Genomic DNA, 25,317 nt, shown 5'->3' with positions numbered 1-25,317 from the left:
CTCTAATAGGTTCTCTGCAATTTTCAAGTCATTTGAAAATTGTACCAAATACAGAAGAATTTACAATGCATCTGATCTTATGTGTGCTATTAGAGAGGGTTGGGGTTCCTTACAATGCATCTGATCTCAACACGCTTTTATAGAAGATTGTAGCTCCTTATAATGCATCTGATCTCAGAAGCCCTATTAGAAAGGGTTGGGGATCTCAGGAGCCCTATTAGAGAGAGTGGGGGTTCCTTACAATGCATCTGATCTCAGACGCGCTATTAGAGAGGGTTGGGGTTCCTTACAATGCATCTGATCTCAGGCGCGCTATTAGAGAGGGTTGGGGTTCCTTACAATGCATCTGATCTCAACACGCTATTATAGAAGGTTGTGGTTCCTTACAATGCATCTGATCTCAGACGCGATATTAGAGAGGGTTGGGGTTCCTTAGAATGCATCTGATCTCAACACGCTATTATAGAAGGTTGTGGTTCCTTACAATGCATCTGATCTCAGACACGATATTAGAGAGGGTTGGGGTTCCGCAAAATTTCACAATATAACTATAGGGTTCCTTAGATAGTCTGTGAATAATTCGGACACTGAATGATTGATTGTTTTTTGTGTTCATTTTGCAACAACAGTAGATAGATTTGTGAATTTGTTGCAACAAAGTAATAATTTTTTTAGTGTAACCTGTGTGTGCTAATTTGGGAATAACTTTGCCTGTAGAGTGCACTAACTTCCATGGTGAGTTTAGGGTGTTGTTTCTATATACTGTATATAGTATCGTCTTTTTATAACCGTTACTTTTTACTTCTATACATTTTTGTAGCTACAATCTGTGCATGAATTGGGGTTGTACATCATTTTTTTCCAGTCACAGGATAGATGATCTCATATCTTCCATTATTTACAGCTATCAGTGAGGTGTTTTTGGGGAGCTGGATAATTTGACTACTTCGGTGTATCTTGCCAGGGCTTGAATCGGTGATTTTTTGTTTTCTGGATTTTCGGACTCGTGCGGGGACAGATTGTGACAAGAATTTGTGAATGATTTTCTTTCGACATTCTTGTATGTTCTGGATAATATGGAACCAAATGTAAAATCTTTATACAATGCAGCTTGGTCCGGGCATTTCCATATCATGCCTGTTCCGATTGCAATGTATAAAAGCATAAAGGAATGCATGACTGAGTAACAAAGGCTGTGCTATGGTAAGAAGGTGCCTTTGGCTTCAATATTAACCAGCTGTTTGAGGTAAGCAGTATGCAAGATGTGGGTGCAGTTAATGCGCAGGTATTGATAGTATAAAAAAATATTGCACTGTATATTGTTACCATTATTTGAAAGCATTTGTATATCATTAACTCTTTGAGTGCCGGAGGGGTCATGGCACCTGAGCGCCACGGCTCCTTCAGCAGCGTGCTGTCACGTGACCACTTTCAACAGCTGTCCCGTAACAGCGGGGGCCATTTTGCAGGGAACGGAAGAGGAATCCGTCCTCCTCCTCGCTTTGCAGATTGCGTCCTGCACACCATGGGAATGCAGGAAACAATCTAAGCTGCACAAAAACCCCTCAGTTTGGCATGACGCAGTCACTGCACGTCATAGGGCCTCTGGCGTGTCCGTCTACATGACGTAGTAACTATGTCCTGGGAGACTCACGGGGTAAAGTGTGAGCAGTTGCACTGGTGTTTTTCTTTGGTTAAAAAAAGAAAAAAAAACACAATTTCGAGCCTATGTACTAACCGTCATAAAAGTTGCTCCGTATGTATCAAAGTTGTTATGTGACTTCATAGGTATGAGATATGGTTTGTTGTATGAAATTCATTTTGACACAATGCGTCATGTTTAATGATACAATTTAAATTAAAATGATTAGATTTTTATTTATTTAGAACTAGTGTTAATAAATCTGAATTATTAGTTATTAGCAACACTATTTGTTAAAGCACAAACTTTTTGCCCTGCCTGCCTCCCCTTACCTTGTATTAAGCGTCAAATGACGCTGCGGGTCATGTGATGTCAAGTCATGTGATGATGCAGCATTGCCATGGCGACATGTCTAATGATGCTGTGGGTCATGTGATGTCATTTGACGCTGCATTGCCATGGCCACACGTCGCCCGAAGCCGTCTGAATCAAGGTAAGTGAGTTACAGAGGCCTTGCGCGGTCCCCCGGCATTTAATTTAAATGCCTTGGGGAAGAGCGTGGGGCCTCTGTAAGTGCGCTGCCAGTTTGCGCACCCCTGTATTGATCTGTACAATAAAAGATCTGGGCAGCGTCCAATACATTCGGTTAATACATACAGTAGCACCATAGTTCTGCGCTAACAATGGAAATAGACTTATTAAGGTTTATGCCAGGTTCACACAGGTTTGACACACCTTGTCATTTTGTTTTTAACAAATTCCATTCCTCTGCGTTCCAAATATTTGACTGAAACTGTTTTTGACACTTAAGTCACTCATTGACAAAAATTAGGTTAGTACATTGACACACACACGTGCAATTTCCATGCGTCAATAATCCGCCAAAAATTGCATTTGCGATGCTTAGTACACTAAGGGGCCTTTTCACAAAGCAGTGATAAAATCAGTGCATTTGTGTCCGACTATGGGGCCTATGCTATAAGCGTCGATAAGCCAATTATCGAGCACTTATAGGCCAAAATGTGTAAGCCTCGATAAGTGGGCGATAAAGGCATGAATCACCAAATTTTTCAGCCGTGTGACCAGCGATAAGCCACTTATCGGCAGGTCCTGAAACTAGTGCAATTCTAGTAGCCGTGAATAGTTTATCGCGGCGAATCGCGGTTCTAGAATGGCGAGTTTCTCCCAAAATCCTCATGCCAGGAAAAGTTGGTGAGAAGCTGCTGAGAGGCGGTGAGACGTATTTCGGTTCTTTGCTTTTAAATATTTCTGCTATTTATTTTGTGTTTTATTTTTGAATTATGGCATTTTTTGTTGTGTTTTCAATTGTTTATTTCTGTTTTTTTGGTGTTTTAATTGTTAATTCTGGTGTTTATTTGGTAGTTGCTTTATGGATTGATGGTAATTTTGTTGTGTTTACTTGTTTATTGCTGTTTATTTGGTGATTGTTTTGATTGAATTGGATATTGTTGGTGGTTGTTTATTTTTTACGTTGACCATTGACTGCCATAGTGTTAAATCATTCCCATATTATATGGGCATGCTTTAACACTGTGCCAATTAATTGGTTTATTGGCATTTGAAATGGTTTTATTTTTCTATGTAATGTGTTTTATTTTGGGCCTGTTTTTTTTTTTGCTTCCCCATTTATTGCTATAGTGTTAAAGCATGCCCTTATTATATGGGCATGCTTTAACACTGTGCCAATCAATGGGTAGCGGGATTGGTGTCCTCGGGTAGGGTGGGTATGTAGTGGAGGAGGGTGGGTTAACCCGGGAGGGTTGGTTAACCCATTAAATACTATAGCGTTTACTAACCTCTAAGGTGATTAAGGGGTTAGGGGCTATTAGATTATATTTCTGATTGCATTGTTTCTGGCAACGGAGGAGAAGGACGGTGATGAGGGTGGCCTCCATCCTGGCAGGCTGGCAGGGATAAATGCAAGTTTTATTTACTTTATGCTGCTGGTTGATGTTTTATTTTAAATGGACAAATGCACTATTATCCAGATATGGATAATTTTGCCCATTACTGTGCTGTGTGTTGGGGGAGGGGTAGGGGGAGTTTAAAGCAGTGTATTGTACTTTTAATTTTGTCGGCACAGGATTGGTACTGCAGGCCAGCGAGGACCCCGCAGACCCCTGGACACCCATAGGGCCCCCGGACACTCGCGGGACCACCTGGAGGCCACTGGACACCCGCGGGGACCACCCGAGGACCCCCACGGGACCCCAAGACACCCACGGGGACCACCTGAGTACCCACGGATCCCTGTGGGTCCTCCGGACACCCGTGGGGCCCCATGACACCCGTGGGGACCACCCAGAAGCCCCCACCGGCCTCTGGTATCAGTACTGTGCAGAATTGTTTTTGTTTATTCTTTTATGCATGTCTCAATCTCTTTTGCACCAGCCTTTAGCTGGTGAAAAAAGATGGCTTTCACTGCTTTGTGAATAGCTGTTACTGGCAAAAACCGGCGGTTTGCCATTTCTTGGCCTATCTTACGAGTTTTTTCTCTGACTGTTTATGGGTGATAAAAACCATTATAGCGCGAGACTGCACTGTTATCACTGCTTTGTGCATAGCAGAGTAGGCAGTATCGAGCTATAAAGCCATTTATCACCCTTTAAACCACTTATCACTGCTTTGTGAATAGGCCCCTTAGGCCCTTCCTGTCTTGGTTGTAAAAAAAATTGTGTTTTGGTTTTAAACGTGGTTTTGCTCAAATTATTTCTTCCGTGTTTTGGTTTGGCATTATTTTTTAAACCTTGGTTTTGCTTTTACATCTTTACAAAAAACACAAACTAAGCAGGACATGCTAAAGTAACATCATTCTGCCTGAAATCAGTATAAGCCGATTAAAACAATTAGAAAACTAATGATAAAGTAACGGTTTCCCTAACGCGATGAATATATAACTAAGAAAAATAATTGTGGCAAGTTTAATAATAGCTACTATTTTGCTACCTCAAGGAACATCTCAACATTGTTATGTCAGTGTATAACTTAAACAGAAGGATTACAATTATAATACAATGTGATCAAAAAGAAAAATGGAGTCAGAGGATGCGGCTTTTCTGCATTTTATCTCGTATTTCACTCGGATTTAAAGCTCGGTTCTAAAGCCTGAGTTGGAAGGTGACACATTCGGAATGATAGCGATGCGTGACTCGGAATTTGAAGGGAACATGGACATTTGCGAGGTTGGGAATGGGAACCTGCATGTAAAAATAAATGGTATTGTTATATTATCTAATGCTGGAATGCACGTACGAAAATATAATAAAAGGAAAAACAAGACAATTAAAAGTTTACCATTCCCCATGCCAATATTTTACTCTTGTATGTATTTCGGAATTTAATCAGTACAAACACTTACTGTATGATGTTCAGTTGTGAAACGCATTTGTTATGCCTCAAAAATGATGTGGTTGAGCTTTGTTTTGTATATTATAGTTACAATATACATTGCTATGTCGCACTTGCCTGCGGGGACATTTTTTTCTCGAAGGACGGCGCTAACATTAGACGAATGGAGATCCCGTACAATAAAATATATTATGCTTGCCTTAAACCCTTATTCCTGGGTGTTCTCATTTCCAGTCCTCAAGATCCCCCCCAACAGGTCAGGTTTTCAGGATATCCCTGCTTCAGCACAGGTGGCTCAATCAGTGGCTCAGTTGACTGAGCCACTGATTGAGCCACCTGTGCTGAAGCAGGCTCTTTGACCGAGCCACTGATTTAGCCACCTGCGCTGAAGCAGGGATATTCTTAAATCGTGTCCTGTTGGGGGGGGGGGAGGAGGGGCTTGAGGACTATAGTTGAGAACCCCCTCCTTAGTCTGCCTGCGCTCAGGACGTTTAGTACAATGTTAGTTTGGGAGAGAGAGTACACCGTTGCTTGCAGTGTGTACAGTGGCTCACAGTGTTTATTTGAATTTACCGCTATTTTTCGTAAATATAGTCTTATGACTTAGAATTGACTTGTTCAGTGCCAGACCGGGAAGATGTCTGTGGCAACGAATGAGTTAAGTTTGTTTTCTTGCCTAGCTGTAAAGAACGGCAAACATACTGTAAGCAGCGAGATAAAAGAAACCTCAAGTCCCTCAGCATGTGCAGCACACCAGCACAAGGGCTGATCTTCAAAGTCAGAGCACAAGCTATTTGGAACAAGATAACTTGCACTATTTGGTATTTGAAGCTCTGTGAAACCCCGGGTTGCAGCACAGACAGGAAGAAGCTGTTTGCATGCAAGTGAAGGCCTCACCCCTCCCAACTCGCTTTGCTCAGCGTGTACAGGAAGCTCAGTTGTACACACGTGAAGTGCCTGCTATAAGCAGCACTTTTCTTTCAAACCCACACCTGCATAACAACACTGTAATATCTACCGCAGGAGGATTAATCATTAAAATCATTTGCTCAGTACTTCCTAGCTGCATATAGTATACCATTGTCTCTGTCAGGTACCAGCCATTTAGGCTAAAGATAGTCTCTCTTGTTTTTTTTTTTTTAACATCAGTAAACTAATACACCTCAGTGTAGTCTTATTGTTAAGGATCAGACATTCCCCCATGTAAAATGTTGCAATCTTTCCTGGAATCCCAAATATCATTCACCTGGGATACTAAAATGTAAGAGCTGGTGCTGTTTGCATATCCTGCTGCATTGCGCCATGCGTTGCAATAGCGGGTTCCATGTGTACCTCAGTTCCTGAGGGGGGAATACCACTGCTTTTGACAACAAAATTAGGCACAAAATAAGCTGGCGGTCATTTCGCAACCACAGTGCATTTTCAGCCTTGTTTTGCAGCTGCAAAATGCCTAGCGTTTCCACACAGTGATCTTTAAGTAGCCCCAATAGTTTCTGGAACATCATATTCCATTTCCAGTAGATCCTGGAAGCAAAGATTTAATTGCTGACAAAATATACACAGAGCCTTTCCCGTATTAAAGATTTTATAGAGCAAATAAACCTAACAAGCCGTATGTATGTTTAATTTATTTAGTGCCAAGTATGCACGCAGCGTGTTACAAAATAAGCGAACGAATACATATATCGTACAGAAAGTGCTACAAGCGTAAGATCAGGGAAGAGGAAAGAACATGCGTGCCCCAGAGAGCTTATACTATAGGTAGGCAATATGCTGGGAGAATGGCAGAGACACTAGGGAAGTAGTGAGTGCAGTGGGTGGCAGTGCCTGAGTGACCACAATGGGTGGTAAGTGTCACTGGTGGGTGTGGGTGCAGTAAGACAAGCACAGGCTTTTGAATTAGGTGTATTGTTTAATTGGACTGGAAGGTGGTAATTGAAGGTGGTAATAGAAGATGCTTGGGAGGGGGTGTACCCTGGATAGAGGGCAGCGAGGAAAGGGCAAGGGAGCAGTAGGTGGAAGAAGTGGGAAATATACAATGAGGAGCAGAGTGCAAGAGACGAGCAAGGGTACAGGGAGAAATCAAAGCTGAGAGGCACGGAGGAGCAGACATGTGGGGAGTAGAACTCATTAGGTCATGGAATTTGATGGGGAGACAGGAGAGGTATTTAGGGAGATGAGGAGGCGATGTTCTGGGAGAAAGTGAATTCATTCTACCTACAGATGTGTCCAGACACACTGTTTTTGGGGGCCGTGGACCAACATGTTAAAATCCCCGCCCATCCATGACCCCAAAAACTGTGAGTCTTGCGGCCCTAGAGGATTAACTCTGCTGGAGTCCATGCTTCTGAATGGGACCCACAGCCTTAATCCTCTGCTTGATGGGCGATCAACTTGTAGAGAAAAACAATACTCACCTTTTTAGCTGAGTTGTGCATCCGTCTACCCATCTGCAGCCGTGTCCGCACAGTGCTGAAGGTAAGATACAAGGCTACTTCCTTCCCCCTGGATGACATAGATGCCCTTATATGGGTCTCTATGTCCATCACGGGGGGCCTATATGACCATATTCGGTCAACTACATCATCAAGGGGGCTGAACAGTGTTACGTGTCCTGACCAGAGCTCTTAATTATGTAGATGACCGAATACGTTCATATAGGTCCCCCCCCCATGATGTAGAGACCCATATAAGGGCATCTATGTCATCTGGGGGGATGGAAATACTGTTACAGCCCTGCATCTTACCAGTGCTGTGGGGGACATGGCTCCAGACAGGGAGACGGCTTCAAACGGGGAGATGGATGCGCAGCTCATCTAAAAGGCGAGTGTCTGTTTTCTCTCCAAGCAGATGGCCCAAAAGGATTAACGCTGAGAGGTCTCATTCAGAAGCATGAACCCCCACAGGGTTAATCCTCCCGGGCCGCTTACTGTTTTCGGGGGCCGCGATCGCATGTGGCTGCAGTGCGGTCCGGCATCGAAAACAGTAAGCGTGGACAAATCTCTGTAGCATTGTGGATAGATTGCAAGGGAGAAAGTTGTGAAGAAAGAAGACCTGTTATCTGTAGGTTACAGAAGTCAAAACAGGAGAGAATAAGGGCATGGAAATGGCCGGATCTTAACACTGTTATGGGGGAAGAATAAACACATTTTAGCCGGAGCATTAATAAACTGAAAATGGAGACGGGGAAGTCAAAAGGCAAATCTATGCAACGTGCTTTGGTGACTGAGCAGAAGGTTGCTGAGTTTGTTGTGATGATGGAGAAAGGGGACATTGGACCAGGTTTAGGAGGAAACACATATATGAGCTATGGTTTACACATGTTAACTTTGAGGTACAGTGATTAAGTATCAAGTGTCATCACAATGATACAAAGGGGATTGAATTGCAGGGGTCAGCTTAGGGGTGGATTGGTATATCTGTTTATTATCCGTATAGAGATAATAAGAATTAAAAAAAAATTCTGTATTTTTGCACCGACTCACTATTTGCAGTCTGAACATCACATTGGTGAGCAGTCTGAACATCACATTGGTGAGCAGTCTGAACATCACATTGGTGAGCAGTCTGAACATCACATTGGTGAGCAGTCTGAACATCACATTGGTGAGCAGTCTGAACATCACATTGGTGAGCAGTCTGAACATCACATTGGTGAGCAGTCTGAACATCACATTGGTGAGCAGTCTGAACATCACATTGGTGAGCAGTCTGAACATCACATTGGTGAGCAGTCTGAACATCACATTGGTGAGCACTCATTTCTTCTGTTCTTGGTTTTTCCAAGGCTGTATGGGTGGTGCTCCATTACTGATTTGGCAGGCGGGGATCACCGTGTATTTTCCACAAGTCATATTGTTTGCTTTATTTCATTTTTATTTCCTAACATTTTTACCCGAAGGAAATCTGAACTGCACGGTCCACTGTGCACCAATTCATGAAAGCGGTTAGACACAGAGAAAACCAATCCAGCGATTTATGGGTCAGCCTAATGAGGTCTGCTTTAGTCATTCAGAAGGCGTCTGATCCTTCCACAGTTGCCCAGAGAACTACTGGACTCGTGTGGAAGTCAGGGAGGTCGTAGGCAATAACAGGCTTCAGTCCAATCTATGACATTTCTTGGACAGTTGTTAATAGGATTAAAGGTATTTTTCCTCTTGGAGTGACTTTGCTCTGCTGAAAGCGCTTCTGCTGAATGCTGAAATTGGATAATGAAGTATTTGGCAATGCTAACAGGCAAGAGCACCAATATATATTTTTTTATTGCTACCCAACTGTTTTTCTTATTATTATTAACAAAGTTTATTTGGGTTTTCAGAGATATAATACAACATTACAGAAGGAAGGAACATCGTACATTTACAAGTTATAAACATTTTTTTTTTAATTAGGGGGATTGCGGGGCAGGGGGGTTGTAGATAATAAAAGCATGGGAAGGGGGAGGGGTCTTTGGGAGAGGGAAACACTGCTGTTATGGTACTGTATGTACACCTTTTTTGTCATTTTATATCTTTTAGATGAAAACTAAATATTCTAGTGGGCGTTAAAGACAAAATCCCACTTAGAACGAAAGGAGAACACTAGCACAGGAAAGCAGGACAGTAGGATAAATCTAGGTGGTTTGCAGCTTCCTTACTAAAATAAAGATGAAGTATTTTAGGATAATATTGTAAACTGGCTCGCAGATGCTTCAGAAGGTTTTTACAATATGACACTAACAGCAGCCAAACAGTGATGGACGTGGGACAAAATATGACAAGTAAAAAAAAGAGAATAGTTGTGTTCTTGGCGTAAAGATTAATTTCCTAAGGCAGAGTTGTTACATCTTTGAAAGATGCTGACTACATTGGTAAACTGTTTGGTCTACTAGGCAGGAATGCCCCTTTAATCATTGCTATGCTGTTAATGTCAGGAAGGCTTGGTGAAGGTCTCCTTTATAGAACGTGGGTAGACTGGGGGAGTCTTTCTTGCTAAAGTTGCTGGCATCTGTAAATCTTATTTTTTTCTGGTTTTTAGACCCCAGGCAGACACAGTCATCCCCTCCATGGTCTTATGACCAGTCATATCCAGCCTACTTGAGCCAGATGACATCTCCATCCATTCATTCCACAACTCCATTGTCCTCCACCCGCGCCACAGGGCTTCCAGCCATCACCGATGTGCCCAGACGCCTCTCAGGTAATGACCACACTTGTACTTAACACTGGTTGTACACATATGCCTAGTGCCATCTGTGTCATGTTTCAAACATTTATAACTAAGCCGTTTACGGCATATTGGCTTAGTTCTCATTCATATAGCATTTTCCACAGCGTGTGCTGGTTTTGCATTACTAAAAGGAAGCATTTCACGTACGTTAGTTAAACGTGGCACAAATGGGCTTCACATAAGTCACAAAGCAACAGTTTATGAAAAGGCACGTTGATTAAGGCTCTGCTTCCAAAAGGATTTCTGATATCCTAATAGGTCAACAAGATCTGCAGAGCATCTAACATTCCTCTACTTCCCTCCTGCTATCCAACTTGTTCATGTGTGCAGGAAGAGCGGGCTAGGCAGTCACATTGGGCTAGGAGAATGAGCGGCTCAGTGATTGAAGACACTGACTGGCACTGAGTTTGACGCAGGGGAACCTGGTTCAATTCCCAGTGGCGGCTCCTTGTGAACTTGGGCAAGTCACTTTATCTCCCTGTGCCTCAGGCACCAAAACCATAGATTGTAAGCTCCGCGGGGCAGGGACCTGTGCCTGCAAAATGTCTCTGTAAAGCTCCACGTAAAACTAGGAGCGCTATACAAGAACATGCTGTTATTATTATTATCATTGTTGTTCAGTTATGTAGGCATTGCTTTCCACTCTATTCATTTACACTAAGTATGTTGATGCGTGTGGGTGTTCTAATTGAGACAGTCACACCCAGCTCTTCCCAAGCCTGTGTGTTATATTTCCTTAAGCTGTGCGGGCATCAAATCATCGATTCTTACCACTGCACTGAACATCAAGAAGATACCAAGACACAACTCCCACTGGCTTCAATATCTTTCTTTTTCTTTCTTTCTTGTAGAATTCCTCTTTCTTTAATTTCATTCATTCACAATAGGGGGTAGAGAATGCTCAAGTTTCATTGGCTCAGTCCCCCTGATTGGCTCACAGTTGTCATATAGATACACTACATGGCCCATTCCACCCACCTATCAAAAGAGCTGCAGTGCATGTGGCATTGTTTAGTAGTTACACGAAATAGAACACATGACGCCTTTAAGGACAGCACAGCTTAAATCCTCTTATATTTGAAATGGCGATTAGGGAAGTTTATATCATGACAGTCCTAAGTCCCCCTTGATCCCAGATGAAAAATGCAGAAGCTTTGTGCACTCAATACACTGGAAAAGACCATGAATCACATGGGCATCCATGTACAGTATAGCATTTTAAACCTGCCTTATCAAAAACAAGCTCGGCTTATGAGTAAAACGTGCAGGTCTCCCACAGCCTGACTTGGGAGATTTACTTTTCACAATTTGATCAAAATTATAAATTATTGTTAAAAAGCCCCTTATTAATCACACATGTTATCAAATAACAAACAGCTCTTATATTCATTTCTTTTCAGTACTTCTACACAGCACTGATAAATCCCTGAGTGGCAGGTGCTAGCTTACTGCTTTGCGAAGTTTCTTTTCTTTTCTTTTTATTCTGGTAGCCATAAATCATTAGCTTTTTCTGTCTTTCTTTTTTGCTTTGTCTTTATGACGCGGAGACAAAGGCAGAGAGGGCGGGCTTGTCGTATGTGCTTGTTTGGGGTCTTATCTCAGGCTCGTAACCACATCTGAAGCCACTTGGATCGTTTCTGAATTTCATGGAAACGGATTCACTGAAAGTGTTTCCATATGTCCCCTTCACAATATATCTCGTCCTTTCGGAGCGGAAAACACACTCACGCACAAGCTGGAAATGACTCCAGGATGTGACAGAGGAGTCACATGTCTGCAGCGGCGATGTGTGTGGCCTCTTGGAAGAGGCAGCTGCCTGGGGACTGGCTTTTGTTCTAGTAGATCTGGTTTCAAAGCGAGTCCTCTTTCCAGTTTTTGCAGTTCCTAATCAATCTGTCAAGGAACCCCTGCTGATTTCCGCATAATGAGAAGTGTCCTGTTTGAAGAAGATATGGTCATGGGGCATGAACGGAAAATGTCGAGCACCATTTTATGTGCCAGTTGCGCGTCCCAAACAAATGCCTGGGCCTGCACAGTCTCACTCATTAGGAGCACAACTTAGTATGACAGAACATTCTGCCAGCATGAGGCTCACTCATTAGGAGCACCACTTAGTGTGACAGAACATTCTGCCAGCATGAGGCTCACTCATTAGGAGCACCACTTAGTGTGACAGAACATTCTGCCAGCATGAGGCTCACTACACTCTTTGTGGGATAGAGAACCATATGACACACGGGCATTACATGCACACCATCGGTTCTTATGAAGAATGTACAGTATATTAACCATACGATAACTTCCTGAAACAGAAGACACCTTGCAGGTCATTCGAGTGAAGGTGTCTTACAGAATAGCATCGCTTAGTAAATATGGCCCTTAATGAGTACAGGCACGGGACCTTTTCTTAATTTTGTACATTTAAAAAGGATGCTGGCACTTTCTCCTCCCCCGGAATCCATTGCATAAAGAAAGATGGTGCTACCGCATGAGCAATGTAAGCAATTTGTTAGGGTCCAAAACACAGTACAGTATTTTGGAGGGTAGGGGCTTTCATTTATTGAAGTCCTTTTCCAGTCCCTCACCTGGTTTGATTGTCATATGGTTGTATGGCTTTTTACAGTGAAGGCTCAGCCATCGAAAGCATAATTACACTGGCGACACACTTTATTCGAGCTTGGCTAGTCCCACGAATTCGGGTATACCCGGGTGTATTGAGGTTTGTGACTGTTTTCTGCCCGAGTGCATTGAGGTATTTTCCAGGCAGGGATTGAAGCATTTTATTCTAGCTGGCTGCAATACTGCACAGTATATATATATAAACTGCATTACAATTCATGAATTTATGCCATCTGGTAGACACGCGAAGCATTGCAGCCTATTAAATCCTAATCATTATCATTTAACAGATCAGCCGCCCATCAGCCAGGCATGAACCCAGGCTGGGAAGGCAAATGCAACGGGGCTTGTCAGAGGTTAGGAGTGGCGCATTCCAGGTATCTGCCAGGTACATACCTGGTATTTGCTCGAATAAAGTGTGTCGGTGCAGTATTCCATATAGAGGGAAGTTTTTAATTTAAAAAAGAAAACGTAAAATCTCATTGCCTTTGACTATTAAGCATTTAAGCGTAAACAGTTAAGGATATAGAATATTCCTCTTTAGTCTAACAACTTCCCCACACCTATGAAGCACCTCCATTTAAGGTGGAATTCATTTAACCCTTGCCACATATGTCCTGTTTATTTTAGTGGTTTCAAGTCCAGAAATCTTCTAGCCCAGGGGAGCTCAACTCCAGTGCTCCAGCCCCCCCAACAGGTCAGGTTTTGAGGATATCCCAGCATCAGCACTGGTGGTTCAATTGAGCCTCTGAGTCATCTGTGCTGAAGCAGGGACTGATTGAGCCACCTGTGCAGAAGCAGAGACTGATTGAGCCACCTGTGTTGAAGCTGCGACTGATTGAGCCACCTGTGCTGAAGCAGGGATATCCTGAAAACCTGACCTGTTTGGCGGGGGGGGTGGGGAGGGGGGAGAGGCTTGAGGACTGGAGTTGAGCACCCCTGTTCTAACATATCATTTTAACCTTCGTTGCTTGTAGGTCGACATTCTTAACACATTGTCCTACTCCCAATAGCCCTGTGCATTCCGGCGCAAAGCACAGCTAGAACAGAAGCCACCATATTTCAATGAAAGAATTGTGAATTCTTTCAAATAAAAAAAAACAGATACGTAATACTTTAATTTATTTTACCATGTGAACAGAAACACACGATGAGGGGAGGCGATCACACCTTCAACATTTTCACAGACTGGTCCCGCAGATAAAACACGTTTCTACACCCCCACTACCTTCCACTGCAGAGAGAGGCCTGGCACCTCCCGACACGGCTTTATTTTTCTTACTGAGCTGCTCCGTGAGAACTGCCCGTGTCTTGTGACAATGTGCAATCGAAGTCATTCTGTAAAACAAATATTTAATCTGCGAATGTCTGCAATCATTTTCTATCAACAGACACGGGCTCCTCATCTCTCCGTGGGCTGAGCTCGTCAGTGCATGAAACGTTGAAAACAAATGCTGCTCTATTAGTCCTGCAGAGAACTACTTAATACAGTATTAGTAATATGCCGTGCATAGATAGGAAGAAAGGGGCCTTTTCTTGTTGGCTTATTTTTCCAGCGTCCTCTGTTCAGCCCTGGCTAAAAAAAAATACAGCAGAAGTATATGACAAACAGCTTTAAAAAATTGCCCCAAAATCAAAATTGATGAACAAACAAATGTGAAACCATAAGACAGTGCAGAAGGGCCCCCGTGTCACTGCAGTGTAGTGAGTAGAGTGTTCAAAGCTATTGCAAGGCTCCCATGGGAATGTGGGTTGCTATCAAACTCTGGCGATGGGAATGAAGGGAGCAGCTGAAACGCTGCAGGACATGGAGTTCTGTAGAAAATTGGAAGTAAAATGTAAAACCTGAGAGGGTGAAAAGCCGGGTTATGATAATGTATGGGCTCAATGTGGAGGTTTCGTGGTCTGAAAAGTGCTCTGGCACCTATAAAGAATACTTGTTGATCCTGTGAAGATTACGTATAATGTCAGATGAAGAGGCAATCAGACATAGCAGGCAAGATATTTATGTCTTTTTTAAACAATGATAACTGGCTTTTTTTAAATAAAGTTTCAGTTATCTATACTTTCTTGTGCCATGTGAAAAATAAATATTTTTTTTATAGAATTGGCCCTTTGAAAGACTTATAAAATAATTATTGTCCTGCACTTGGAACTGTTTAGCTAGCGATGGCATTATAACTACTTTCTAAGAAGAGCACAGGGAAACTAAACCTATCACATATAGTTCACAGTTTAGTGTTAGGACCTGCATTTTTGGTTATGCCTTGACGTTGGTATGCAGGCTTATGACGATTTGGCCAAAGGGTTTAACTAAATAACCAAGTAAATATTATTATTGAAGTATTTAAACTTTATACTTTTTACCATATGTTTTGTCAATTGGATGTAGCATTGGGCACCCCTGTCCTATGACATATATCACTGCCACCAGTTTGATCCTTGGTGGGACTGCCCTTGGGATAGCCAACTCCAGTCAGGGCCACTGACGGTTTTCCGGGGGCCCAGGACTTGAGTTTTGACAGCACAATGAGCCCCTATAAGAATTTATAAAGTCATTTTGGGTGCCTCAGGCACAGAGAGATACAGTGACATGCCCAAGGTCCCAAGAAGAGCTAACACTGGGATACGACGAACAAGGGGGTATCAGTTACAAGGGCAGTGCCATCTCCGCTAAACTACTCCTTTCCCCCTGCTCCTTCTGACAGTATAGGACGTGTCGTTTATGCAGCATTGCTTGGCCCTGCTAAATGTTATCTTAGCCAGTTCAATAACACCAATCCTAAAACAAAGAAAGAAGCAAACATATAAATACATATTGATCAACTCTATTTCTCTGCACCGCTATTCCAGGGGTGGTCAACATCAGTCCTCAAGGACCACTAACAGGTCAGGTTTTCAGAATATCCCTGCTTCAGCACAAGTGGCTGAGTCAGCTGTGCTGAAGCAGGGATATCCTGAAAACCTGACCTGTTGGTGTCCATTGAGGACTGGAGTTGCCCTCCCCTGCTCTATTCAGTCTATTGCTTTTTGTTTCTAACCCAATTATATTCTGTCTGCGCCTACAACACATTTCCTTTTGGTCTCCATTGAATAATGAATAACTCCCCTTCACGTTCAGGGAAAGTAATGCATCCCTCACTGTGCATAACCCCGCTTCTCTCCATATTGCACGTTAGCCTTTGCATCAATGGGGGTGCACCTCTAAAAGTAGCACGACAACCGATTATATTGTCAGTAACATGTTATATGCTCTGCATGATATAATCTGTGTGAACACAAAAGACCCCTTAACCAACACTATATGAGAGCTCGGTGGGCCACTTTGTGCTCACACTAAAGGCTCATACTAAAGGCTCCTCATTGGTTCTGCCATTTATCTGCCCAAGCGAAGGGATTAATCGGGCACCTTCTGCACATCGCACTGGCCACATGACCTAGAGCTGAGGCAAAAACAGCATGAAGGCAGCATGCAGTCAAGCAACCTTTCTCAGGGTGCAGGGGTGGCCAACTCCCGTCCTCAAGGGCTACCAGCAGGTCAGGCTTTCAGAATATCCCTGCTTCAGCGCAGGTGGCTGTCAGTGGCTCAGTCAAGACTGAAGCAGGGATAGCCAGACAACCTGACCTGTTGGTAGCCCTTGAGGACTAGAGTTGGCTACCGCTATCCTAGTGTATATGGCAGAGTTTAGGCATAAGTTGCTCAGTTAATATAAAATAATGCAAACTGACTAAAGAAATGTTGGCAAATAGCTGTGTGTAATCTATCAAATGAATACAATTATTATTTGTGACATGATTATATAATCCCTACCTAGCCGGACATGCTGACGAGGAGTTAGAATGACCCCACAGCATCATAATTAGGAGTCAAAGACCAAAAGGTTTAAAACCTGGTAGAAACTAGCTCCTATTATTCCCGGCAAACCACATCTGTGGGCTAGTAATTATAAAATGAATGGCAACTGTCATAGCCTGGCGTCCCTAACCATATGCAGGGCTGAGCCGTGCCACGTGTGCCGCCGCTGTACATAACCCATGAGACTTGAACAGGTACAGCGGGAGGAGAGAGAAGAAAAGCCCATTGAAAAGCAGTGCAGGCTGCTTGGGATCGCTGCCAAGTTTGGGCTCTTAATGAGACTTTTGCAACAAGATAAATGGAACCACATGGAATTTTAATTGTTTGTAGTTTCTGCCCAATAACATACAAAATCATCTGTAGAAAAAAAAGGTGTGTTTTAGTTTAGCTGTAGCTGTGTGTGAATATTGCCATTTTGAGTATGTTTTCCTTGACAGTTTGAATGGCTTACTTTTTTGTTTGACATGGATATAGAAAATGTATATAGGTGCGTGTGTGTGTGTGTGTGTGTGTGTGTGTGTGTGTGTGTGTGTGTGTGTGTGTGTGTGTGTGTGTGGGCTTGGGGCTTTTCTTGGATATGAGATAGCTTTGGTGTAATTGAAATTCTTCAGCGTTCTTTGCATTATAAAAATGTAAGCATTTGGAAAAGCCACATTGATTTTCTTTTTGTTTGTTTTTTAGGTGCCTCCGAGCTGGGCCCATTTTCAGATCCGAGGCAGTTTACGAGTATTTCCTCCCTAACCGAGAGTCGTTTTTCTAACCCACGAATGCACTACCCTGCAACATTCACTTACACTCCTCCTGTCACCTCAGGGATGTCTTTGGGTATGTCTGCAACCACTCACTATCACACTTACCTGCCGCCACCTTATCCAGGCTCCTCCCAAAACCAAAGTGGACCGTTCCAAACCAGCAGCACTCCCTATCTTTACTATGGTACATCATCCGGATCATACCAATTCCCCATGGTGCCTGGTGGGGACAGATCGCCTTCCAGAATGCTTCCAGCTTGCACGACCGCCAATGGCAGCACGTTGCTGAACCCCAACTTGGGCAATCAGAATGACGGCGTGGATGCAGACGGGAGCCACAGCAGTTCCCCTACTGTTTTGAATTCTAGTGGCCGAATGGATGAATCTGTATGGAGGCCTTATTGATAACATATTGTTTCCCGCGACCAAATAACGTACGAGACAAGATTATTCCAGTAATACGGAAGTGCCTTTTTTTGTAGGTTTTATAAACTTTGTCATTTTTTTAAGCGCAACCGATAAAGATTCTTATACCAGGATGCAACAGAACTGGCAAAAAGTACGCAGCCGCGTGGAAAAACGAGATGGTTAAAAGCACACGTGGCCTTCAACGCCTTCCCTCGAATAATATTTATGTCGGACTTGTTCATCCCAAAGAAGATTTTCTCATTGAAACGGTTGCTACGTACTTAAATGACTTTTGTCAGGCAGGGAAAGTAGGAGACGAATGAGACTCGCTCTTTGCGTTGCCAAGCTGCAGTTTCCAGCCGCTGAGCTGGAGCGGTGCAGAGCAAGTTGATAAATCGGACTTATTTCAAGTAAAAGGGAACTCTTGGAGAGTGACTGTTATCTGATTGAAGAAGAAGAAAAAAAACTGCACAATATGCTTTCCTCGTGTTACCAAATCCTTGTTGTTCTTTAGAGGCTTAACTCTATATTCTTTTGGTATACAATGTGGACTGCACGGTACACCTGCAGAACAGCATGTACTCTTTTTTTTTTTTTGTGTTTGCTTTTATGCCAAAAACCAAAAATGCAATCATAAAAAAAATATTTTGTCTATGCAAAAAGAAGGTAGCAATATTAGCTCTAGGGGTATGAATTTTATGTTGTTTTGTTTGGCTGTTTCTATTTTTAAATTATCAGTATGTATAAAATTGGAGGATTTCTTTTTTTTTTCTTTTCTTTTGCCAAGGTTGATCATACTTTTACGTTTTAATTTATAATTATTTAATGATATTTGGACCCTCAAGTGTTTTTTTTTATGTGTTGACAGGTCCCTAAACATACATTTTTTTGTTTTTTTTGTTTTCAATGTCACAGACTTAAATGTTCCATAAACTTTGACTAACATTCCACTATATATCCAGGTTTAAATTGGTTTAAAAAAAAATGCTTCCATTCCAAAGGATACCATGTACGTTTCACATGAAGTTTGTGTAAAGGGTTTCTTATTGTTGTGTTGCCTACTAACCCCTTCAATGCTGAAGGAACCTGCAGCAGATTGATCCCCAATGCATCGCAGGCCCCCAGAGTGGCTAAGAAATGACATAGCGCCATATTCACAGCCAAGCGAGTGTGAAATGTTGGCGAGTGACCTCACTGCACTATTTGTTGGTACGAAATAGCTGTTCACGTTTTTTTTTTAAAAAAGCACAAATAATTGCACTGCTATACAGCAAGCAGACGAGTGGCCATATTTTGTATGTAAAAAAAAACAACTTTGCTTTTAAATGAGCAAATGTCCTTAAAATGTGCATTATAGCTAGGGGTGTACAGAACAAACAGAGGGAATGGCAGTTGTAAAGTAGCACCAGATGGAGAGGAAAAAAAATACGCGCTATCCACCCAACCTTGAAGCCATAGGTACTATTATGTTTGGTGATAGCCTGTACATTTGAAAATGCACTGTTACCCCTGTTATTTGTTTACCTGTCTGTTGCACTTCCTCACTCCTAGCTTCTGCCTTACCGTTGTATTATTGCTCGGAAGGGGATCAGCCTTTTAACACGATGTTCAGGGATCAGAAAGTGGACATTTCTGAAGGACTGGCATACACGCTTACTGTTGCGTATGTATTAGCACTGACGTACACGACATTTGGGGACGGCAAGGACATACCTCCTGTTCCCCGATTAATTCACCACAGGGGATATGTATCAAGACGGGGCAATTTGCACCAAAACACAGAGCAAACATGTTAATCTGTGTCAACTCCTTAAAGCTTGTTAATCTTGCATTTTGCCCTGATCTCTTAGGACAGGGGGGCTCAACTCCAGTCCTCAAGACCCCCCCAAGTGGTCAGGTTTTAAGGATATACCTGTGCTGAAGCAGGGATATCCTTCAAACTTGACTCTTGGGGGGGTGTTGAGGACAGGAGTTGAGAGCCCTTGTCTTAGGACAAAGGTTAACGAAAGCTCACGACTTGACACAACATAACTTTTTATAGAAAGATCCCATTGCCTTGACTATTTCCTGCCCTAACTCCACCTGTGACCAGTCCCCTTACCCGCCCTATAACGAGTCCCCGGTGATGATGTGAAAATCTGTGGCAACTCGATCTACAAAACGCTTTGCTTTTTCTGGAAACACGTTGGCGTTTTCAAGAAAGTTTTGCTAAAGATTTCTTCATTCTGGCGTTGGTGTCTATAGAAACATTTTCGAGGGTTTTCTGCAAATGTATCCAATGCGGCCCACATTTAACAACCCACCTGAGCCAGAGCCACTTTCTGCTGCAAGCGAAGAGGGCAGATCTCTAATGCGTAATGACTTGCCAACGGCTGGACAAATATTTGTGAATGTTGATGTCCACATGTGTTCACTGGCAAGTGGAGCAAAGTATCACAATTTGCACCTGTCTTTGATCAACGCTCCAAATTGGCAGACTTACGACATGTGCCCCGTGTGTGTCTTAAGTGCCACACAAATTCTGCTTTGAGTAGGTAGAAGTAAAACTATGCAGCTAAAACTGATCAAAATCGAAGTTGAATTTGGGTTGAGTAATTGAAGAAGCAGATTGCCCGACCAATCCCTGTTTCATGAAACATTGTGCACTCTGCATGAACTCGTGCCTTAAATATAAGTCTTTGCCTTCTAAAGGCCCTTATGAATATGTTGTTAAAAAAAAAAGTGTGATGCATTGAAAGCTGTTATTAATAATATTTATTTCTTTGTGGTAGCTTGAAGCATACCACTGTCCATTCTTTTTTTTATGTACGTTTATTGATTTTAACAGCACTTAAAAAAACAAACCGTGTCAGGATACACATTTCATTTTTTTAAATACAGTAGAAAATGTTACTGCCAGTGCAAGCTGTTGCTTTTTTAATATAAGGTACTGTACTTTCTATGTGCATTGTGTTTTTTTTATTACACAGACAGACTTATTTTTCTTTTCTTTTTACTATGGAGCAACCTTTTTCGTATTGCTGTTGTGTTAAAATAATCTTCAATTGGCTGCAGGCAGCAAACCCCAAAGAAATGTTTTCAGACGTTAAAAGTTGAGTACTTTGGGACTTGTACTACAAAGTGTGATCGCGCCAATCTGCCATCCAGGTAAATTGGCGTTATCACACGGAAACTCCATCCAAGTAAATGGCGCTGTCGCATGGAAACTCCATTGAAGTCATTTGGGCTTTCCACGCCATAGTGCTGAATCGGCGCTTATGGCAGTTATATAGAATAAGGACCTTAGTCTGTAATAACAAAGCACGTGCCTTCCCCTGCCAAATCTGCTCTTTTATAGAGAATGACGGGGTATTAAATAGCAATTCTCAGCTGATCTCTTTGTTATTAAAAAGATGAACTATGTCAATAATATCCATATCAACCCTTATTATGTTGTAAGCCCATAACATTGAAAACTTAATTCAAACCCTAATATTGTTTGAGAACCTATGTCCTAAATGTGTTAGAGAGTGAATATTTGCCTGTCACTATATCAGATATATGAAAAAGATAAGACACTTACATGAATTTGCAGCTGGCTTTTTTTTTTGTAGGTGCCCTGAGAACGGCCCTCCAACTGAGCAAATCCGTAATTATTTCCACTTAGCAATACAAGCTCTTTACCCATATTTTTGACCATCACCCTTAACATTCTGATTATTTAATACATTTGCAGGTGTCAACGGCAATATTTAAATGTTTGTTACATGCTCAGTCTTCGACATATTATAACTTCAAGGCCCATTTTTACTAAACAGTGCTATTCCAGAATACAAGTAAGTAGGCCATATGGCATCTTTCCACTCGAAAGGGTCCTATGGAATAGCACTGCTTAGTAAATATGCCCCTAAATTACTTAATTGGAAAAAGCTCATGCCTTTGTATTGTGAAATGATTGTTTCTAGTTTATAACCTGCTTATCGATATACAATACAGAGACCAAGGGTGTAATTCTATATCTGCAGAAGCGGCTGTTCTGGCTGTATTTGTCCGAGAATCCCCTTAGACTTCAACGAAGATTTTCAGGTGAAACTTGCCCGAACAGCCACTTCGGAGTATATAGAAAAAAGTTTAGTGGTATATGCACTCTAGCGCCGGATCCATATAATGTATATATTCAGAATAGACGAGAATAATAATCAAAGGCACAGGATATGGGGCTGATAATAATAAAGATATAGATATACTGACCGAACAGCCGCTTCGGAGTATGTAGAATTTCCCCCTAAGTCCAAGCTAAAAATTGATGAAACAGTAATAATAAGCATCTCACTGTATAGCATCAACCCAGGATCGGCTGTGTGAGCTTCTTCATGCACCAGCCAAAAGCTTCTGGGTGATCCTTGAAAAAGGAAGAAAGCTATGTGATGCACTTAAACTCATATCTACTAAATGTAAAACCCATCCACTTAAATACAGGTGTAGCCAACGTTATTGCTACCCGTAGCCTCTTTACAGCAATCTGGTTAATTGAGCAAGCGTGTATCATTAGGTAATATACTGTAGAGGGCTGCCATCAGGTACGGGGCTGCCTAGTGGCGAAGGGGGGCCTGGCCGACCGAACTCGGAATTTGGGCCCGACCGATAGTCGGATGCAACTTCCAGGATTGGCCAGGTCCCTTTCTCTGTTGGGCCCACCAAAGTGAACCAAGCTGATTGTGAGGACCTCACCCAGCTCAAACAACCGCTCAGCACCTACTCGCCACCCCCAAACTCAAAAACTCGGTGGGCCCAGGTGCAGACGTCTGTCCCGGGCCCTGGGAATGCTGGTGGTGAGCCTGTCTGCATAAACCCGGTAATTCATTAAGGTGCGATTGTGTTAATCTACCAATCAAGTCAATGGGAGTTTTTGTGCGGTGGTGCCGGATCAACACTACCGCATCTTAATAAATGACTCTCAAATATTTGCATTTGACATGTTTGACTTGAGGAACACCCTGGTAATTTAAATTCATTCACACTCTGGTCTCCTGCACTACTCTGTCTACTGAATTGGATTATGTTGTTGATTCAAAGAAAGACAAATAAATATGAAACAGCCTTAATTCGTTCCCATGAATGGCCTTTAGAATTCTGGATCCACCTAAGGCTGTTGAAATCAATGCCTGTACCATAGGAGACGTAGAACTAGCCTAGAGGACACTGAAGTCCCAAGGCTGGAGAAGAGCAAAAAAATAAACTAGAATAACTATAAAGTTCTATGAAGCCAAATAATTTTGGCATTTTGCATGAGTGTTTGCAAATCTCTTTCATATATCTCTGTTTTGCATAGTTTCCTCATTCAGGAGTATGTTGGCTGCTATCCATTATTCCCAGTTCAAAAGAGTATAGCCTTTCTTACCTTGAATATTTACATGTGTGCTTTATCCGCACATTGTTTTCCTTGGATATTATTGTCAGTCATAACCATACCACCTGGTGTCGTGATCTAAATGAGATTGCCAGTAATATTACACTTACTGCACCAGTTCTCAGGAAGCAGTTAGTACCCAAGACGTGAGCACTGTAACAACATAACATTCCAATAACGATATTACCTAAAGCAATATTTATTCACAGACTGGTTAGGAGTGGAACACCAGCGACGCCCTGCCACCTAAAGACCTACATTTGCTATTGTTTTCCTTTATTGCGCGGTACAATCTCACGTTTTGTCTATGCAGACATTTTAAATATATGGTTACTTCAAGTTTACAAAAGGACTTTTCTTTGAATGCCGTATTTTGAAATATATCAGCCAGAAACATATTTTTTTTTTACCATATTTGTATTCTCTAGGTACTTAAGTGACATTCCATAGTTTAAACGCTTTCCATTCTTCCATTTCTTCTAAAACAAAATATTTCGACTTCTAGCATTTTGTGTAAATACAAGCTTCCCCCCCCCCCCCCCCCGTTGCTGATTTCTCCTATGCTTCTCATGCACATACTGTTTAAATACATTTTGCTTTGTCTCAGAGTCTCTGTGGAAGCGTTTACTCTCATTTGAAAGGGACTTTTTTTTTGTATTTTATTTTGCGTCTGTAAATGGAATTGTTTTGCTCTACAACTGATTATTATTATAAATGGAAGTTTAAACGTCATTTCCAATAAATCGCTTTTTGATAAGTCTTGTGTGTTGTTATTTAGTCTGACACGTTGTTTAATTGTTAAGATAATTAGTAAGATATTTTGTAATTGGTGTATAAAGTGAGTCAGATGAGCAAGTAAGAATATGCTTTTTGAGCACAACATTTCATGGATTTTTTAAAGGAGGGGGGAGGAGGGGAGCTGCTCAGTCAGGAAAACCTCTTACTCAGTAAACAATGACACTGAGTCTAAATCAAGGGAGCCTGGTTCAAATTCCGGTGTCAGCTCCTTGTGTTCTTGGCAAGCCACTTTATCTCCCCGTGTCTCAGGCACCAAAAACATCAATTGTAAACTCATCTGGACACGGACTGTGTCTGTAAAATCCTAAGTGCTGTGTTCCACGTACTATATTGTAATTGTAAAACAATTTGAGTCTCATTCGGAGAAATGTTCTATGTGAAATAAAAGTTATATTACCCGCATATGCGCTCTACCTAACAAATACAGCTCAACCCCGTTATAGCGCGATCCGCTATAACGCAGATCCGCTTATAACGCGGTTTGAGCGTGGACACCGAAATAATATTATTATTTTTTTTTTACTTTTTTTTTACTGCACACTGCACACTGCACACTGCACACTGCACACAAACAAAGGCAGGCACACTGCACCGTGAACACAGACACAGCACACTGCACACAGACACTGGCAGGCACACAGCACACAGAGACAGACAGGCACACAGGCAGGTACACAGCATCCCCCCCTACCTTCTACCCCCCTACCTCTGGTAGTTGCTGCTGATGCTGAGGTGATCAGTTGCTGCTGCTGGAGGGATCGTGTAGGGCGGCTGCTCGGGTAAGTGCGGGGGGAGTGCGAGGACTGCTGGGGGAAGTGCGGGGAATGCTGGGGGAAGTGCGGGGACTGATGCAGGGACTGCTGGGGGAGTGCGGGAAATGCTGCAGGGACTGCTGGGGGAAGTGTGGGGAAGTGCGGGGACTGCTGGGGGAAGTGCAGGGACTGCTGGGGGAAGTGCGGGAGTGATGGGGGAAGTGCGGGGAATGCTGGGGGAAGTGCGGGGACTGCTGGGGGAAGTGTGGGGAGTGATGGGGGAAGTGTGGGGAGTGATGGGGGAAGTGCGGGGAATGCTGGGGGAAGTGTGGGGAGTGATGGGGGAAGTGCGGGGAATGCTGGGGGAAGTGCGGGGACTGCTGGGGGAAGTGTGGGGAGTGATGGGGGAAGTGTGGGGAGTGATGGGGGAAGTGCGGGGAATGCTGGGGGAAGTGCGGGGAGTGATGCGGGAAGTGCGGGGAGTGATGGGGAAGTGCGGGGAATGCTGGGGGAAGTGCGGGGAC

General features: G+C 42.7%; 1 protein-coding gene across 2 annotated transcripts in view; it reads left to right on the top strand.

Moving 5' to 3' along the window:
- The window catches only part of RUNX2 (RUNX family transcription factor 2), a 132,634-nt gene extending 108,669 nt beyond the window's left edge, over positions 1–23,965 (top strand). For both annotated transcript variants that reach the window (XM_075598550.1, XM_075598549.1), the window contains 2 exons: positions 10,028–10,189; positions 17,376–23,965. In XM_075598550.1, the coding sequence (XP_075454665.1) occupies positions 10,028–10,189; positions 17,376–17,851 (638 nt within the window). In that variant the 3' untranslated portion in view covers positions 17,852–23,965. The remainder of the gene's footprint in view (positions 1–10,027; positions 10,190–17,375) is intronic.
- The last annotated feature ends 1,352 nt before the right edge of the window (positions 23,966–25,317 follow it).

This window comes from Ascaphus truei, chromosome 4, assembly GCF_040206685.1.
Source record: "Ascaphus truei isolate aAscTru1 chromosome 4, aAscTru1.hap1, whole genome shotgun sequence".
Taxonomy (NCBI): Eukaryota; Metazoa; Chordata; class Amphibia; order Anura; family Ascaphidae; genus Ascaphus; species Ascaphus truei.
This window is presented reverse-complemented; position numbering and strand designations above follow the sequence as displayed.